Source organism: Temnothorax longispinosus, chromosome 4 (genome assembly GCF_030848805.1).
Source record: "Temnothorax longispinosus isolate EJ_2023e chromosome 4, Tlon_JGU_v1, whole genome shotgun sequence".
NCBI classification, from domain to species: domain Eukaryota; kingdom Metazoa; phylum Arthropoda; class Insecta; order Hymenoptera; family Formicidae; genus Temnothorax; species Temnothorax longispinosus.
Window position 1 is genome coordinate 7,089,228 of NC_092361.1, and position 13,547 is coordinate 7,102,774.

At 38.1% G+C, this 13,547-nt stretch overlaps 3 protein-coding genes across 5 annotated transcripts in view; 2 read left to right on the forward strand and 1 right to left on the reverse strand.

Moving 5' to 3' along the window:
* The first annotated feature begins 16 nt into the window (after positions 1-16).
* Positions 17-3,960, forward strand: Ns3 (nucleostemin 3). Of its 2 annotated transcripts, XR_011731509.1 has the most exons (5): positions 17-1,221; positions 1,494-2,886; positions 3,073-3,373; positions 3,576-3,820; positions 3,857-3,960. XR_011731509.1 is itself a non-coding variant. In XM_071774777.1 (4 exons), exons 1-4 carry the CDS (start codon positions 1,117-1,119, stop codon positions 3,721-3,723), a joined length of 1,947 nt encoding a protein of 648 aa, XP_071630878.1. In that variant the 5' UTR covers positions 17-1,116; the 3' UTR covers positions 3,724-3,879. The 2 variants fall into 2 exon arrangements, 1 of the variants encoding a protein (XP_071630878.1); XM_071774777.1 differs by having other exon boundaries at positions 3,576-3,879.
* Ssu72 (Ssu72 CTD phosphatase) lies at positions 2,949-5,932 on the reverse strand. Of its 2 annotated transcripts, none has more exons than XM_071774779.1 (5): positions 5,914-5,932; positions 5,500-5,595; positions 5,030-5,173; positions 4,567-4,825; positions 2,949-4,468 (listed from the first exon to the last, which is right to left on the reverse strand). In XM_071774779.1, exons 2-5 carry the CDS (start codon positions 5,580-5,582, stop codon positions 4,367-4,369), a joined length of 588 nt encoding a protein of 195 aa, XP_071630880.1. In that variant the 5' UTR covers positions 5,583-5,595; positions 5,914-5,932; the 3' UTR covers positions 2,949-4,366. The 2 variants fall into 2 exon arrangements, with proteins under 2 accessions (XP_071630880.1, XP_071630879.1); XM_071774778.1 differs by lacking the exon at positions 5,914-5,932 and adding an exon at positions 5,888-5,906.
* A 5,222-nt stretch (positions 5,933-11,154) lies between these two features.
* The window catches only part of LOC139811123 (uncharacterized), a 36,589-nt gene continuing 34,196 nt past the window's right edge, over positions 11,155-13,547 (forward strand). The window contains exons 1-2 of the mRNA XM_071775213.1: positions 11,155-11,262; positions 11,509-11,563. The gene's annotated coding sequence lies outside the window, so the exon portion shown is untranslated. The remainder of the gene's footprint in view (positions 11,263-11,508; positions 11,564-13,547) is intronic.

A 13,547-nucleotide genomic window follows, 5' to 3' on the forward strand; every position in this document is an offset into this window, starting at 1 on the left:
AAAGGATTGAAAAAGGAGATACGTTTTTAAATAGCATTATCGAATTTGAAGCAAGGGTATTGTGAGCGAATTAGAAAAACGTGTTTCTCACATTTACAATTTTGATTATAAAGTTGTCCATTTAAAGCTTATAAATTGTGAATTTATTTCACGCTACTGATTTGAAAGCTTGTAATAATTCTCTTATTGTTAGTACTTTTAGACATGATATCTGTTAAATATATATATAATAATTATATTTTTTTATAATTATACGTAACAATTATTAGATTTATTGTTCGAAATTATTTTAATGTCACAATTATCCCGATTGAATTTATATCGATTTTCTTTGATCTTATATAATACGCAAATGTAATAATTGAGCGAATATCGAATCATGATAAAATTCTGAAAGAAAATATAGATTACGTCAGAGATCGAAACCGATAATGATGACGATTCAACGCGAGTTATGTTTCATAGTATAAATAGGCTCGTGTTTTTATAGTTACACATAAAAAGATAAGGAACATTTTCTCGTGTATCAATTTCATCGGAATTCGAATTTGATCTGTTTCGATTTCTGAATCTTCTGAATTATGTTTCACGTTAGGAACATGAATTGTAATAGGCGATATATCCGTCGATTTATTTCAAGGGATATACATATTTTGCGTTATTTATTAATTATCAATAAATGGCTTTCATTTTCTAATAATATGTAGAGAGCTAGAGTTTCGATTCTTTTCTATGTAGGCTGATACCATGGGCTGATAGGCATCGACATATAGCCAAATCATATCCAATAGCATTGCGCATTGTGCAACTGAGTGCACAGTTCAGCACAGTCCTACTACACTCACTTCCTCGTGTGAGGTTATGTTTTCCAAAACATAACCTTCAATCTTGTAATTGTTCAACAACTGTGCTATATAGTTCCAGGGAGGGACTGAAGGCACCTATCTTCCCTCACCCGAGGAAAAAAAAAAAAAAAAAAAAAAAAAAAAAAAAAAAAACTGGCAGAAGTTGGACGAGTTGGACAGTCAGGGCAGTCAGGCAGAGGTGGCAGAGTGGCCAAGTCACACAGTCGCACATGCTGCTTTTGTAAAAGAGAAATATTATTTAGTAGAGACCATGGGCAAAAGAGGCAAAGGAGGAGGCAGTAATTTAGGAAAATCTTTAATCAGGGATCGATTTGGATCCAGGAAAATTAAAAGGAACAGCAACGAGCCGTCTATGGTAAAATAATGAATTTGCTTTAACCTCCTCGTTCGAGTGTCATCACGTGTGTCTTTCTCAGTAGGGCGAGTTGAAAATGTCTCATAAACGATGCATTTTAGAAAAGCGTTCTGTTGTTTCATTTACATTTTGTTTACATTATGATAAATTCGTCAAAGACTAAACGAGTTGCTATATAAATTTACTACCGATATATATATGTATATATTTGTTAATAGGTCATTGAGAGCTATTATTTATAACAGTTTTTTTTCTTTTCATGCACCATGTAGCTTCACACTACAGAGATTAATGACGGTTACGATTGGGGCCGACTCAACTTGCAATCGGTTACAGAGGAGAGCTCGTTTCAAGAGTTCCTGTCGACCGCTGAACTCGCAGGAACAGAGTTTAACGCAGAGAAATTAAATATTAAATTTGTGAATCCCAATAGTGGTGGCTTGCTCTCGAAGAATGAAAAGGAGAAAGTATTGGAGGTGCAAGAAAGAAACAAAGGCCTTGTTAAGATACCTAGAAGACCGAAATGGAATAGTTCCATAAACGCTCAAGAATTACACACTCTTGAGAAAGAGGCATTTTTGGAGTGGAGACGTCATTTGGCTACGTTGCAACAAGTCGAGGGATTGATATTGACGCCTTATGAGAGGAACTTGGAGTTCTGGCGGCAATTGTGGAGAGTGGTGGAACGCAGCGACGTGATTGTACAAATTGTTGACGCACGCAACCCATTGCTCTTTCGCTGCGAGGACTTGGAACGTTATGTTAAAGAAATAAATCCTGACAAATTAAATATGATTCTTCTTAATAAAGCAGACTTCTTAACGGACGAGCAAAGAGATACGTGGGCAAAATATTTTACAGACATAAATGTACAGGTGGCTTTTTTCTCTGCTACGTTAGCAGCAGAGAAACAGCAGATAGAAGAAGAGGATGAAGATGAAGCAAAATCGATAAATGAAAATGATAATGATCATCTTGATGAAATAGATGACTATAGTACTGACGAGTTTAACTCGGAATTTGCTTCGGAATCGGAATATGCCAGTGCGGAGGATGGTACCGAGGTTGACAATGATACGTGTACTAAATCTAATATAGAAACTGCTGTTGATAAGCAAACGGGAGCTCAATGCGCGATGGAGAATTTAAAAATCTTTGATACAGACTTGGAAGGCAAAACGAAGAAAATAGTTAATTCGCCGAAATTATTAAACAGGAACGATCTTGTGCAATTATTTAAAATAATTTATAGCGGTAATAAAACCTACACAGATGGAGTGACGACAATCGGTTTGGTGGGATATCCGAACGTTGGAAAAAGTTCCACTATCAATGCTTTGCTCATGGACAAAAAGGTTTCCGTGTCTGCCACCCCAGGCAAAACTAAGCATTTTCAAACGTTGTATTTAGACAAGGATTTACTATTGTGTGACTGCCCAGGCTTGGTAATGCCAAGCTTTGTTTGTACAAAAGCCGAGATGATCTTGAATGGCATACTGTCGATTGATCAGATGCGAGACCACGTACCGGCAATTACGTTACTGGCTACATTGATACCTAGGCATATTCTGGAGGACCTGTATGGTTTTATGTTACCTACGCCACCCGAGGGAGAGGACTCGAATCGCGCACCAACCGCAGAAGAGCTTTTGAACGCGCACGCTTGTATGTAATCGCTTTATATTGACGAAATGTCCGCGCGCTAAAATTAAAATTTAAGAACTATGTATTCCAATTATATATATTTATGTGTTCATGTCTCACATGTTGCATATATAAATTATTTTTATGTTCACATTTATAATAATTATAATGTATATTTCTTCAAATTAATATCGTATTTGTTTGCAGATAATAGAGGTTTTATGACGCAGAATGGTCAGCCGGATAATCCACGTTCGGCTAGATACATTTTAAAGGATTTTGTTAACGGTAAATTGCTATATTGCGTTGCACCGCCAACGTTCGAGCAAGAGCGCTTTCACACGTTTCCGCCGCGACGTCGCAATATATCCGCAAACAGGCACGTACCACCCCGAACAGTTCGCGTAAATGAAGGATGTCGAGTAACAATCAACGACGTGGATCAAAAGTTCTTCCAGGATATACATGTCAAGAAGATTGTTGGACCTATGCTAAAATACTCTACAACGTAATGTCAAAATGTTGGCTTTATTTAAATAGTCGCTCATTTATAATGTTGCGACAATAATTATAAGGTTTATTAAAATGTGTTTGAATTCTAATAATCGAATGACGATCATCACACACGATTGAAATATATGTACATTATATCATTAAACTGTCATATTTTCATATATAAAATTCACTTGATTGGTAAAATTGATTTTCAGGCACGCGGGATCAACGGTTAATTTGACAGAATCGACCGATGATTATTCGGATAAAATCAAGAAACCATGGAAAATGATAAATAAACACGTCAATAAGAATAAACGTGAGAAGGCTCGAAGATTATACGCTCATCTTGACCAACATTGAGTACAAAAATGTGCGAAAAGTACCATTTTGCGTTTTCTGAATCCATTAGCTTTGTAACAGCTATGTAATATAGCTGTATGATTGCACATATATATATATATATATATATATATATATATATATATATATACACACACATACACACGCAAAAACACAGGCATGTTGCAGATTTATATTCAGATGTAATCGTGAATGATACATGTATATATATGCTAAAATATGGTATTTTATATTTTATACCCTCTGCATTTATCTTTTATTCCCAATATCTCAGTTTTACGGCTAAAGATCGATACCATTTTATAGATCCGTTTAATCATAATGGGATGTAAATCTCATAATCAATTAGAATATTAACTTCAACAGTGGACCGTGGTAGTTAGATTCCATGGGAATAATCGTCAAGTAGGAAGCACAAGCGGATTTCTCCGTTCGAGTCAAGATTCAGTCCACACGATTCGGTGGATGAATATACATACATATATACATACATACATGCATACATATATATACATATACATATATATATATATACACGCATATATGTGCACTAAATTTATACATAATTTAACCTCTATCATAAATAAATTTCAAGTTTGATGAACACCAGATTCCTGATGATTTCTGTGTCGACAACAGATTTTCAGTAAAATAACACAGTGTGCAATATTGTTCTTGCAAACTTGGATTCAAATTCATGGAGTAGTTCATCTATATCATTGTCTAAGTCTTCGCTATTCGCCAACTAAAATATAAAAATTTCCATATTATAAATTAGAATATTTTGGAAAAAAAAAAAAAAAAAATATATATATATATATATATATATAAATATGTATATACCACTGTTACTAGTTCGCATATAAGAAACGATCCTACTGTGGCCTCTTCATGATTATCCTGAATATCAATATTGATCAAATGCACAGGTTGATTATCTTCTTTAGGTCTAGATTCCATGCATTCGATTACTTGATCGTACACACGTTCCTCGCACGTAATTAGAATATCGAACTTATCCTTGGACAATTGAAAACGTTCCGGCTTGGGTTTTATCCGACGGTTCCGATCCAACATATGCAATAAACCATTCTGTGTATAACTACGCTAATTGTTAAAGAACAAATAATATAGAAAAAACAATGGCATATATTGTACGGAGAAAAACTTGATATTTTTTATTTAGATGAATTAAAATTAGTAGCTTACAAAACTTAAAAAAAAAAATAATAAAATTAGAAATAAATTTATATCAATATAATATGTTAAAAAAATACTAAAAAGCTTATTTATATGCAAAGGATACTATTGCTTGTCTTTCATCAATAGATCATTGTAAATCTCATCGTATGAAGTTCCAAAGTCATAGATGTTAGGGCGATCTGGGGCGGTACCGGGTAGTTTGACCTTGTCACCAGTTCCAAATGATTTTACATTAAATCCTTTTTTGCTGAAACAATGGTGTTCTCAAATAAATATTCTGCGTTTCCCATTATTCACAATTTCTCATGCTTTATTTCAACCATTAAATATTGCAATTCAGAAGGCTCGAAGTCAATTTATATTTGATATTTCGTTGAAGAATATTTCCGAGATATTTTACAATTGTACAAGAGCAAAAAATGCATTTTACAAGAAAAAAGTCACAATGTATAGGTTGCAATTACTATGCCAATGCTAGTAAACTAATTAACCAATCTGTTAATTTCAGCTGTTTCAATCGGTTAATCATTGCGAGTTGTTGAGCGCTTGCCGACGTGCCAACCGATTGCCTACCTCAGAAAAGCGTGCGCCTCCATGCTCCTGTTCATGTTACTGGAACATATTACGGCTACGCTGATGGAATTTGGCGCCGGCATTCTTCCGCGAGTTCTATCAACCGTGAAAGAGCCGTGATAGAAAAGTCGTGTTACTGCCTAACCAAAGATAATCTCACGCTTGAAGCTTTTAGGGAATAAAGGGTCGAAGGCTTGAAGGTTATGTTGAGAAAATGTTACGAAGGATGCATCTGACTGAATATGAAATGTTTACGCGTCTGTAATTGAGCTTTCTTTATCTAAATCTAATCGGAGCGTAATGGAGGCGCAGGACGGTCCGAGCGAACGTTAATCGTTCTCCACAGCGAGATGAAATTCTTTCAAGTAGGTTTGCACGATGCAGTTACGAGAAATCCGGGAACGGTATCAATGCCTTCAACGCAATGGTGTATCCGTGTATCGTATCATCGTATCGTGTATCCGGTATCACGAACACGAACCACTCTTCGGCGCGCGGCGAGTCGAGCCGGGAGTGGACGGGAACCTCCGAATCCGGCCGAATCACGTTCGGCCGCTCTCGCCGCCCGCCGCCGCGGCGCGACACGGCGGCACTCGTGATTCGGCAGTCGCGCTTGGTCGCGATGCCGCGACCGTTGAATGAGTCCGCTGATTTCGCAGCAGTGTACGGTTCAAAGTCGGCGCGCGGACGATTATTTCCATCGGCGAGACGGCCTTGATACTTGTTTTCGTCAACGCTCGGAATACCGTTACCCGCGGATGTTATTCAATCATTCTCCTGATGAATTTCGGACAGGTGTCAAGTATTTGTACTCCGTGCTCCGTGCCGTGTGGGTGCTGTTATTCGAAACGCGCGCTCGTTCGTGCGATTGGCATTCCTGCTTCTCGTTTCGCGGGAATAATCGACACGCTCAATAATTTGCATCAAGTGTATCAAGTGTTGCGAATGAATTAATGTATCGCGCGAATCGCTCGCTCGAGGCAGAGATATCGAGGCGAAGGTACATACCTATGGCAATTGTGAGTTGTGAGTGATTTGCAGTTTCGCGTGTCGATATTCGCGGGCGATAATCGATCATTAGGCCCGGTGTCCACGATGCAAGAACTGTGTCCAAGTTTCGATTTAAGGGGATCCTGCAGTGACTGGCCTAGTTTACACCGATCACTTGATACGCGTATTAAATAGTAAATAACTAGCAAATAAGTCTGATTATTGGCTGATCAGTTCAAATATACTATTTGATACGCGTATCAAGAGATCGGTGTAAACTAGGCCACTGGCGAACTTCCTCGATGTCGATAATGTCAACCTTTCTAATTTTGTTTTCCCTATATCTGTCTTTGTCTAACGAAATGACATCTGTCCTTTTTTCGATTGCTCGCCATCTTACGCAAGATCCGGCAACTACTGTTGCTGCTCTTCTTGTCATCCTGCATCCGTATTTGCATTACTAAAATAATTATTAGATGGATCTTTTTTTGTACGCATTGAATCTTACTTCTACTTACACGATATTATTCCTACATGTTTTCCCAAAGGTGGATGATAAACATTATGTACGTATAAACTGTAGAATTTTTGTTTTAAGCAAATATTGTCGTCAGGTGACAGCTGTGTATGTGCCCCAATAAGTAATATTTTTAATTTTTTGGTGCTTTTGATATAAAATCGCGTTTTCCACCCTAGATTTTTGTGCGGACTTTAATTCTAGACCAAGAACTTGCAATTCTGTAAAGCCAATTAAAAGATCCATTGATTAACGATAATGTCGGTAAATCATACGGCTGCAGGATCCCCTTAATCCTGCCCCGGGCCGCCATATGTCTGGTTGGACTATCGAATGTGCATTGCATGGCATTCATTAACGCGGCAGCGGCATATCTCGAATCGTGTCGCGTTTTGAACGTGTTGTGCCGGAATTGTCGTGCGATTATCTCCGATTCTTTTCGAAGAGCGGAAAGAGGGCCGAGTGACAATAACGTTAAATCGTATCGTGATTCAAGTAAGTGAATAAGTATAATTCAATAAGTATAGCACGCTGTGATACAATTATAACATACAACGCTCGTTCATGAATATTTCTTATTTTCGTGACTCGTGTATTTCGTGCCGCTTAATCGCGACTTCTCGTTGTGCAAAGCATGCCATGCATTAATAGTACTTACATTCGCGAGATTTACGTGCTTTTATATTACAGAGTAAAGTATACTTCCTTTCCATGGGTACGACCTTGGCGAGGTGGGAAGGCTCAGTACCCAGTACGAGAATTTTACCCAAGCAAAACTCTCGTTCTGCTTGGATAAAAATCTAAAGACGGGGAAGCTAACGTACCCTCCGTCCGCCGATTTAATTGAATAAACGAACCGCAGCCGGTTCGTCGCGTTTGCTTCGGGATTGCCGTTCAACCCTGATAACCGCCAACGATAGAAAACGATAAAAAATTTCTTATCGTTTTTAATATGGTTAGTGAATCGTTTATTTATGATACTCTAGCAGAAATTCACGTTACAAAATACTTGGGATCCTATTGTAAATATCTTATCAGCTGCACATCAGTTTCTATCGTTTTTAATATGGTTAGTGAATCGTTTATTTACGATACTCCATCAGAAACTCACATTACAAAATACTTGGGATCCTATCGTAAAAATGTCTTATCAACTACACATCAGTTTCTATTGTTTTTAATATGGTTAATGAATCGTTTGAATCGGTTTTAGTCAATCCATTTCAATCGTTACAAATCCGTGAAATAAGGAATTTAGATTCATACCGATTCATTTATTTCAATCGGTTTTTATCGTTTTGAAGAACGCCGGGAACGGGGCAACTAGCGCCAGGAGTCGGAGGCCACTGGGCTCGGTGTTCGGTGTTCGGGCCGGCTACTGCCAGGAGGTCCTTATAGGAAGAGATCCCTTCAGTTACGATACTGGATTTCTCTGCTTTTCGCCTCGCAGAGAGTCTGCTTATACAGGATGAGGAAAAAGTGTGGAACCGGTGAAATATCTCGAAAACAAGACATTTTAATTAGGAAAAAATGTTTTATACATAAGTTGTATATAGGGTTTCAACAAATGCATCAAACGGTGGTACTTATTTGACCTTAAGCGTGTATGGAGGAGCTTTCAAGATCAACTTTAAAATTTTTCATGGAAACTCCCACTTTTTATTTAATATTATTCTTATAGCTGACGTCGAGAGCTTTTCAAAACATTGTCAATAAACTTCTTTCGGTTGAGTACTTTTCGAGATATGTTGACAAAGTTTAAGTAGGTACCGTCGGCATTAGCATTAGCCAAGGTGTACCACGTGGAGGTTGCAGCCTCAGTCAGATTTACACCTCGTTGTGTGTGTGTGTGTGTGTGTGTGTGTGTGTGTGTGTGTGTGTGCGCGCGCGCGCGCATGTTATATCAACATATATCAACGGTTATTGAACTCATTTCATCAGTTATTTTCTGCTTCTCAATTCTTCGACGCTCGCAGGTTTTGTTTTATAAACATGATCTTTTAAGAAACCCCATAAACTCACGCTAGCAAGCGCCGGCAACGTACGCTGTTGACAGGGATACGCTAGCAAGCGCCGGCAACACACTGTTGATAGGGATACGCTAGCAAACGTCGGCATTTCTGGCGATAAGCAGCTGAACTCCACGGTCAGGGGCTTTTTCTCTTTCAAGCTTTTGTAGTTTAATAACCGTTGATATGTTGATATAACACACACACACACACACACACACACACACACACACACACACACACACAATGAGATGTAAATCCGACCGTGCAACCTCCACGCGGTACAATTTGGCTAATGCTAATGCCGGCGCGGCGGTACTTGAACTTTGTCAACTCATATTTCGAAAGCTGATTGAAGTTTGGAACGTTCTTGGAGCGATTATGTAAAAATGATTTGGCCCATTTTTCCTTTGGCACAGAGGACCTTCTGAGTGCCGCACACAAAATACAAAATAGAGGAATACGATACACCCTGCGGAAGACACCCTTATATACCAAAAACCTACCCCGAGATCACTTAAAAAATTCTGCCCTTGCTAAAAATGGTTTGGCCCATTTCTCCTTTGGCACAGAGGACCGTGTGAGTGCCGCACACGAAATACAAAATAGAGGAATACGATACACCCTGCGGAAGACACCCTTATATACCAAAAACCTACCCCGAGATCACTTAAAAAATTCTGCCGCAGGGTGTATCGTATTCCTCTATTTTGTATTTTGTGTGCGGCGCGCATTCACACGGTCCTCTGTGCCAAAGGAGAAATGAGCCAAACCATTTTTAGCAAGGGCAGAATTTTTTAAGTGATCTCGGGGTAGGTTTTTGGTATATAAGGGTGTCTTCCGCAGGGTGTATCGTATTCCTCTATTTTGTATTTTGTGTGCGGCACTCAGGAGGTCCTCTGTGCCAAAGGAGAAATGGGCCAAACCATTTTTAGCAAGGGCAGAATTTTTTAAGTGATCTCGGGGTAGGTTTTTGGTATATAAGGGTGTCTTCCGCAGGGTGTATCGTATTCCTCTATTTTGTATTTTGTGTGCGGCACTCAGGAGGTCCTCTGTGCCAAAGGAAAAATGGGCCAAATCATTTTTATATAATCGCTCCAAGAACGTTCCAAACTTCAATCAGCTATTTCAAAAAGTATTCAACCGAAAGAAGTTTCTTGATAGTGTTTTAAAAAGCTCTCGATGTCAGCTTAAGAATATTAAATAAAAAGTGAGGTTTCCATTTAAAATTTTAAAGTTGACCTTGAAAGTTCCTCTATACTTACGCTTAAGGTCAAATAAGTATCATTTAATGCATTTGTTGAAGCCCTACAACTTATGTATAAAACATTTTTATGTAACACGTGCATGGAAAGTGGCCCATTACGCACGCTACGCGTGCGTGATAGACCACTTTCCACTCGCCTTCGGCTCGTGCGTCAACTCCGCACCCGTGAATTTTCATCTTACAGCACTTGTTACACAAATAACTATTTCCTAAAATGTTTTGTTTTCGAAATATTTCACCGGTTCCAGACTTTTTCCTCACCCTGTACATTATGACTGGATGTATTTTAAATACGAGAAGCGCTTTCCATTATGCCCGGCCGTGCGGCATTGTCGCGAACTAATCGCCGATTGGTTGATGCGGATTCAATTTATATCATTGATATACAATAGAAAACGAACCGATTTGCTGCCGTAAAGAAGATAAGTTGTATGTCAGAAAATCCTGATAAACGATAGATGTATCGGTTCGGTTAAGTCGTATATAAATATCGATGAGACGTCTATCATTTTATTCTTATATATCCGTATTAAGGCATACGGTAAAATTATTACCATAAATAACGATATATACTGTATCGTGTATATATAGATTGATTCAGACGGGCAATAATTGTACATATAGAAAACGATTCATAACTATAAAATTTGTATAGTTTTTATTTCCTTATTCGGATCTAAAAGGATAAAAACCGATTCGATTCGATTAATGTTTTATCTGTCTCCTAATATGCAACGATAGAACCGATAAGATACGATTAAAAACGATACAGATATAGCCGTTTTTAATCGTTTTCTATCGGAGATGGTTACCAGGGAAGTAATCGCACTAAAGGACTTTTTCAAACGGGAGTGCCGTACAGTATCGCGCGAGAAAGACTTTTACTGAAATTAGTCCGCGCGCGATTGTAGTTTATTATCCGCGAGTGTTTCTGGAGGAGGTCTGGGAGAGACATCGGGCCTCGGCGGAGCAACCTTGAGGCGAATATCATCTGCATAATAATTCTTTTCCATTTATTTAAATTGTTTTATTTTCCTAAGTTAAAAATAATTATCTAAAATTTTATTCTTGTAAAAGATCTTTTTCGGTAAATAGATAATAATTGTACGCGTGTATTGCTAAATATTTCATTGAAAGACGAATTAGAGGCGCGTAAGAATTAACTTTTGAAATGTTGATAATTTTGAGCGTTTCTTTAACTTAAATCTTATGTTTGTATGTTACAGTATCACCGTAGCTACGTGGCTACTGCATATAAACTCCGCTGCTGCGCATCGGTCGGTGAGTGATAACTAAATTTTTATAACCGAGGTAACGGATCTATGACAATTACGTCAAATATATTACAGGAACGCTTGTGTCAAGTTATAACAATAAATTATTACTATATAATATTACATTTCATAGATCCGTTGCTTTAACATTGACTGGAACAGATTAGGACTTAACATTTAATCCTGGATAAATTTCATAAATAAATTTATCATGCATTCTATCACCAATAAAATAAATATATATAGGGCTTAATATAGGGTTTAATTATATATATATATATATATATAAAATTAAACAAAAATAAAATAAATAGGATAAATAAATAAATACAATTAGTATTGCATTGATTGCATTTAATTACATTGACAAAACGAAATAGGTAATATTTGTTGACTGACAATGAGTACTTTGTTTTATTCTCTCCCATCTTTCGTCTTCTCAAATATCTTCCAGGATTAAATATTACATGTCTCCATCAGTCTCCATCCTCCGCAGTTCGCGCTCCAGCTCCATCAATAGAGAGATGTTTTTTTAGAGACATCCGTGAACAGATGAATGTGATACGCAGCTGAAAAGAAAGCTGTTACCGACAATATTTGTCGGAAATAAAAAAATATTTCTTTCCGCTTTTAGATATAGTATATACCGATAGAAACGTCAGCCGATAGCTATAGCAATACGTATAGCGGAAACCAGATGTCACCAACGATACCTAGTCAGGGAAGTCAGGGGACAGGGATGTCAGGGATGAAACATTCCGAATAAAATTTTCAATGATACTACATCTCTGCTACATATATCTTAACAATTAATTGTGTTTTATAAAATACACGCCATTACATTCAGATAATTATTATAATCGATAAATTGATTAATCAATCGACGCTCAAGCGACATATAACAAAATGTATTAAATTGTGCACCTATAAATACAAATAACCCAAAAACAATTAATCCAGATAATTAAGACAACACGTACGAGTATGGGTCAAAGCACATAACATGGCGTAGCGATATACGACGGTCGTAGTCCCCGACCTGACAGATCAGGATACGCCAAAGCTTGTGCGTTACTTACGTCCACGACTACGACTGTCATATGTGCTTTGGCCCTACGTCTTAATTAAACGGCCGGTTCTACAATCAGTCGTATGTCAGAGTGTTGGAGTCGGAACGCATTGCAGCCAATATGATGGTCCAATGAGAGAATTTCGTTTTCGAAAATGAATTTTCCTCATTATTGGACCATCGCGCATCGGCTGCGTTCCGACATCCGATGATCTGAGATCCGACTTCGACATATGAATGACTCGCGGCCTAACTAAAAGACACGATACAATTAATGCCGAAAATAGTCGCGTCTAGCTATAGCTAGACGTATTTGTGCATATCAGCTATATTATATGAAACGGGTGTGACGTGTGTGACTTGAATCTTTTTGTATACGCGATGTTTTTCGAGTTTTCGACAACGACGTGTGCGACGTGACGCGGACGCGGACGCCGCGCCGCGGCCGACCGTCAGGGCCAGGCGCTAATTTCTTCGAAAAGTGACTCGTTTCTCGTTTTATCGCGCGAACGAGATTCTGCGAAAAGTGCTTCGTGTGCATAAACGTGCTCGTTCATCACATTACTCGCTGAGAAGCAACGGTCCTGGGTCCAGTCGTTTGGAAAGCAGAAACCCAGAGTGACCAGAGTCTCCATCTCCACCCCGATCACCGGTCACCACGCGGTCACCGGTGAATAAATGTAAAAATTGTTAAATTGACGTGAGTGTTTGTCGAGGTTACGCATCATATTGTAAATCGTTCGCCCGTTCGCCCGTGCAGTGTGCACACGGGCGGTTTGGACATGTGCTTTTTACTTTTAAAACGTCTCATTATTATAACAATATATATATGTATAAGTTTAATTTACGAGTTGGACGAAAAATGACCGATTGAATATAATAACTGGATCGATATATGATAAAAAGACTTAATCTTGTGAAC